This window comes from Bombina bombina, chromosome 8 (assembly GCF_027579735.1).
Source record: "Bombina bombina isolate aBomBom1 chromosome 8, aBomBom1.pri, whole genome shotgun sequence".
NCBI classification, from domain to species: Eukaryota; Metazoa; Chordata; class Amphibia; order Anura; family Bombinatoridae; genus Bombina; species Bombina bombina.
This window is the reverse complement of record NC_069506.1, coordinates 127,578,331-127,584,330: the sequence shown is the minus strand read 5'-3', so window position 1 is coordinate 127,584,330 and position 6,000 is coordinate 127,578,331. Positions and strand designations below refer to the sequence as shown.

Here is a 6,000-nt window from a genome sequence, read left to right as displayed (position 1 = left end):
GATTTCAGGTACCCACTAAAAAACAAGAATGAGAAACACACACAATGGCACATAAATAAGCGAAAACAGAATTTATGTTTACCTGATAAATTACTTTCTCCAACGGTGTGTCCGGTCCACGGCGTCATCCTTACTTGTGGGATATTCTCTTCCCCAACAGGAAATGGCAAAGAGCCCAGCAAAGCTGGTCACATGATCCCTCCTAGGCTCCGCCTTCCCCAGTCATTCGACCGACGTAAAGGAGGAATATTTGCATAGGAGAAATCATATGATACCGTGGTGACTGTAGTTAGAGAAAATAAATCATCAGACCTGATTAAAAAACCAGGGCGGGCCGTGGACCGGACACACCGTTGGAGAAAGTAATTTATCAGGTAAACATAAATTCTGTTTTCTCCAACATAGGTGTGTCCGGTCCACGGCGTCATCCTTACTTGTGGGAACCAATACCAAAGCTTTAGGACACGGATGATGGGAGGGAGCAAATCAGGTCACCTAGATGGAAGGCACCACGGCTTGCAAAACCTTTCTCCCAAAAATAGCCTCAGAAGAAGCAAAAGTATCAAATTTGTAAAATTTGGTAAAAGTGTGCAGTGAAGACCAAGTCGCTGCCTTACATATCTGATCAACAGAAGCCTCGTTCTTGAAGGCCCATGTGGAAGCCACGGCCCTAGTGGAATGAGCTGTGATTCTTTCAGGAGGCTGCCGTCCGGCAGTCTCATAAGCCAATCTGATGATGCTTTTAAGCCAAAAAGAGAGAGAGGTAGAAGTTGCTTTTTGACCTCTCCTTTTACCAGAATAAACAACAAACAAGGAAGATGTTTGTCTGAAATCCTTTGTAGCCTCTAAATAGAATTTTAGAGCACGAACTACATCCAAATTGTGCAACAAACGTTCCTTCTTTGAAACTGGATTCGGACACAAAGAAGGCACGACTATCTCCTGGTTAATATTTTTGTTAGAAACAACTTTCGGAAGAAAACCAGGTTTAGTACGCAAAACCACCTTATCTGCATGGAACACCAGATAAGGAGGAGAACACTGCAGAGCAGATAACTCTGAAACTCTTCTAGCAGAAGAAATTGCAACCAAAAACAAAACTTTCCAAGATAATAACTTGATATCAACGGAATGTAGGGGTTCAAACGGAACCCCCTGAAGAACTGAAAGAACTAAATTGAGACTCCAAGGAGGAGTCAAAGGTTTGTAAACAGGCTTGATTCTAACCAGAGCCTGAACAAAAGCTTGAACATCTGGCACAGCCGCCAGCTTTTTGTGAAGTAAAACAGATAAAGCAGAAATCTGTCCCTTCAAAGAACTTGCAGATAATCCTTTCTCCAAACCTTCTTGAAGAAAGGATAGAATCTTAGGATTTTTTATCTTGTTCCATGGCAATCCTTTAGATTCACACCAACAGATATATTTTTTCCATATTTTATGGTAGATTTTTCTAGTTACAGGCTTTCTGGCCTGAAAAAGAGTATCAATGACAGAATCTGAGAACCCTCGCTTTGATAAAATCAAGCGTTCAATCTCCAAGCAGTCAGTTGGAGTGAGGCCAGATTCGGATGTTCGAACGGACCTTGAACAAGAAGGTCCTGTCTCAAAGGTAGCTTCCATGGTGGAGCCGATGACATATTCACCAGATCTGCATACCAAGTCCTGCGTGGCCACGCAGGAGCTATCAAGATCACCGATACCCTCTCCTGTTTGATCCTGGCTACCAGCCTGGGAATGAGAGGAAACGGTGGGAACACATAAGCTAGGTTGAAGCTCCAAGGTGCTACTAGTGCATCCACTAGAGTCGCCTTGGGATCCCTGGATCTGGACCCGTAGCAAGGAACCTTGAAGTTCTGACGAGACGCCATCAGATCCATGTCTGGAATGCCCCACAATTGAATTATTTGGGCAAAGATTTCCGGATGGAGTTCCCACTCCCCCGGATGAAATGTCTGACGACTCAGAAAATCCGCTTCCCAATTTTCCACTCCTGGGATGTGGATTGCAGACAAGTGGCAGGAGTGAGTCTCCGCCCATTGAATTATTTTGGTCACTTCTTCCATCGCCAGGGAACTCCTTGTTCCCCCCTGATGGTTGATATACGCAACAGTCGTCATGTTGTCTGATTGAAACCGTATGAATTTGGCCTTTGCTAGCTGAGGCCAAGCCTTGAGAGCATTGAATATCGCTCTCAGTTCCAGAATATTTATCGGGAGAAGAGATTCTTCCCGAGACCAAAGACCCTGAGCTTTCAGGGGTTCCCAGACCGCGCCCCAGCCCACCAGACTGGCGTCGGTCGTGACAATGACCCACTCTGGTCTGCGGAAGCTCATCCCTTGTGACAGGTTGTCCAGGGTCAGCCACCAACGGAGTGAATCTCTGGTCCTCTGATCTACTTGTATCGTCGGAGACAAGTCTGTATAATCCCAATTCCACTGACTGAGCATGCACAGTTGTAATGGTCTTAGATGAATTCGCGCAAAAGGAACTATGTCCATTGCCGCGACCATCAAACCTATTACTTCCATGCACTGCGCTATGGAAGGAAGAAGAACAGAATGAAGTACTTGACAAGAGCTTAGAAGTTTTGATTTTCTGGCCTCTGTCAGAAAAATCCTCATTTCTAAGGAGTCTATTATTGTTCCCAAGAAGGGAACTCTTGTTGACGGAGATAGAGAACTTTTTTCTACGTTCACTTTCCACCCGTGAGATCTGAGAAAGGCCAGGACAATGTCCGTATGAGCCTTTGCTTGTGGTAGAGACGACGCTTGAATCAGTATGTCGTCCAAGTAAGGTACTACTGCAATGCCCCTTGGTCTTAGCACCGCTAGAAGGGACCCTAGTACCTTTGTGAAAATTCTTGGAGCAGTGGCTAATCCGAATGGAAGTGCCACAAACTGGTAATGCTTGTCCAGAAAGGCGAACCTTAGGAACCGATGATGTTCCTTGTGGATAGGAATATGTAGATACGCATCCTTTAAATCCACCGTGGTCATGAATTGACCTTCCTGGATGGTAGGAAGAATTGTCCGAATGGTTTCCATTTTGAACGATGGAACCTTGAGAAATTTGTTTAGGATCTTGAGATCTAAGATTGGTCTGAATGTTCCCTCTTTTTTGGGAACTATGAACAGATTGGAGTAGAATCCCATCCCTTGTTCTCCTAATGGAACCGGATGAATCACTCCCATTTTTAACAGGTCTTCTACACAATGTAAGAATGCCTGTCTTTTTATGTGGTCTGAAGACAATTGAGACCTGTGGAACCTCCCCCTTGGGGGTAGCTCCTTGAATTCCAGAAGATAACCTTGGGAGACTATTTCTAGCTCCCAAGGATCCATAACATCTCTTGCCCAAGCCTGAGCGAAGAGAGAAAGTCTGCCCCCCACCAGATCCGGTCCCGGATCGGGGGCCAACATCTCATGCTGTCTTGGTAGCAGTGGCAGGTTTCTTAGCCTGCTTACCTTTGTTCCAGCCTTGCATTGGCCTCCAGGCTGGCTTGGTTTGAGAAGTATTACCCTCTTGCTTAGAGGATGTAGAACTTGAGGCTGGTCCGTTTCTGCGAAAGGGACGAAAATTTGGTTTATTTTTAGCCTTAAAAGACCTATCCTGAGGAAGGGCGTGGCCCTTACCCCCAGTGATATCTGAAATAATCTCTTTCAAGTCAGGGCCAAACAGCGTTTTCCCCTTGAAAGGTATGTTAAGCAATTTGTTCTTGGAAGACGCATCCGCTGACCAAGATTTTAGCCAAAGCGCTCTGCGCGACAATAGCAAACCCTGAATTTTTCGCCGCTAATCTAGCTAATTGCAAAGTGGCGTCTAAAGTAAAAGAGTTAGCCAATTTAAGAGCGTGAACTCTGTCCATAATCTCCTCATAAGAAGAATCTTTATTGAGCGACTTTTCTAGTTCATCGAACCAGAAACACGCTGCTGTAGTGACAGGAACAATGCATGAAATTGGTTGTAGAAGGTAACCTTGCTGAACAAACATCTTTTTAAGCAAACCCTCTAATTTTTTATCCATAGGATCTTTGAAAGCACAACTATCTTCTATAGGGATAGTAGTGCGTTTGTTTAGAGTAGAAACCGCCCCCTCGACCTTGGGGACTGTCTGCCATAAGTCCTTTCTGGGGTCGACCATAGGAAACAATTTCTTAAATATAGGGGGAGGGACAAAAGGAATGCCGGGCCTTTCCCATTCTTTGTTTACAATGTCCGCCACCCGCTTGGGTATAGGAAAAGCTTCGGGGGGCCCCGGGACCTCTAGGAACTTGTCCATCTTACATAATTTCTCTGGAATGACCAAATTGTCACAATCATCCAGAGTAGACAACACCTCCTTAAGCAGAGCGCGGAGATGTTCCAATTTAAATTTGAATGTAATCACATCAGGTTCAGCTTGTTGAGAAATTTTCCCTGAATCTGAAATTTCTCCCTCAGACAAAACCTCCCTGGCCCCCTCAGACTGGTGTAGGGGCATGTCAGAACCATTATCATCAGCGTCCTCATGCTCTTCAGTATTTTCTAAAACAGAGCAGTCGCGCTTTCGCTGATAAGTGGGCATTTTGGCTAAAATGTTTTTGATAGAATTATCCATTACAGCCGTTAATTGTTGCATAGTAAGGAGTATTGGCGCACTAGATGTACTAGGGGCCTCCTGTGTGGGCAAGACTGGCGTAGACGAAGGAGGGGATGATGCAGTACCATGCTTACTCCCCTCACTTGAGGAATCATCTTGGGCATCATTTTCTCTAAATTGTTTGTCACATACATCACATCTATTTAAATGAGAAGGAACCTTGGCTTCCTCACATACAGAACATAGTCTATCTGATAGTTCAGACATGTTAAACAGGCATAAACTTGATAACAAAGTACAAAAAACGTTTTAAAATAAAACCGTTACTGTCACTTTAAATTTTAAACTGAACACACTTTATTACTGAATATGTGAAAAAGTATGAAGGAATTGTTCAAAATTCACCAAAATTTCACCACAGTGTCTTAAAGCCTTAAAAGTATTGCACACCAAATTTGAAAGCTTTAACTCTTAAAATAACGGAACCGGAGCCGTTTTTATATTTAACCCCTATACAGTCACTGGTATCTGCTTTGCTGAGACCCAACCAAGCCCAGAGGGGAATACGATACCAAATGACGCCTTCAGAAAGCTTTTTCTATGTATCTGAGCTCCTCACACATGCATCTGCCTGCCTTGCTTCCCAAAAACAACTGCGCATTAGTGGCGCGAAAATGAGGCTCTGCCTATGATTAGAGAAGGCCCCCAATGAAAAAGGTGTCCAATACAGTGCCTGCCGTTTCTTTAACATAATTCCCAAGAATAAAATAACTCCTCAAAGCTATAAACTATTAAAAATGCTTATAAATCAATCGTTTTAGCCCAGAAAAATGTCTACCAGTCTTTAAAGCCCTTGTGAAGCCCTTTATTCTTATTTAATAAAAATGGCTTACCGGATCCCATAGGGAAAATGACAGCTTCCAGCATTACCAAGTCTTGTTAGAAATGTGTCATACCTCAAGCAGCAAAAGTCTGCTCACTGTTTCCCCCAACTGAAGTTAATTCCTCTCAACAGTCCTGTGTGGAAACAGCCATCGATTTTAGTAACGGTTGCTAAAATCATTTTCCTCTTACAAACAGAAATCTTCATCTCTTTTCTGTTTCAGAGTAAATAGTACATACCAGCACTATTTTAAAATAACAAACTCTTGATTGAAGAATAAAAACTACATTTAAACACCAAAAAAACTCTAAGCCATCTCCGTGGAGATGTTGCCTGTGCAACGGCAAAGAGAATGACTGGGGAAGGCGGAGCCTAGGAGGGATCATGTGACCAGCTTTGCTGGGCTCTTTGCCATTTCCTGTTGGGGAAGAGAATATCCCACAAGTAAGGATGACGCCGTGGACCGGACACACCTATGTTGGAGAAAGATTCATTCAATGCTTCTGAAAATCTATATGATCAAAGCAAAAAAGATGCA

General features: G+C 43.7%; 1 protein-coding gene across 3 annotated transcripts in view; it reads right to left on the bottom strand.

Annotated features, from left to right (window-relative positions):
- Nucleotides 1-6,000, bottom strand: part of CDC42 (cell division cycle 42) — a 109,183-nt gene that overhangs the window by 6,963 nt on the left and 96,220 nt on the right. For all 3 annotated transcript variants that reach the window (XM_053690573.1, XM_053690572.1, XM_053690575.1), the window contains exon 5: nt 1-15. This exon is cut by the window's left edge and continues 183 nt beyond it. In XM_053690573.1, the coding sequence (XP_053546548.1) occupies nt 1-15 (15 nt within the window). The remainder of the gene's footprint in view (nt 16-6,000) is intronic.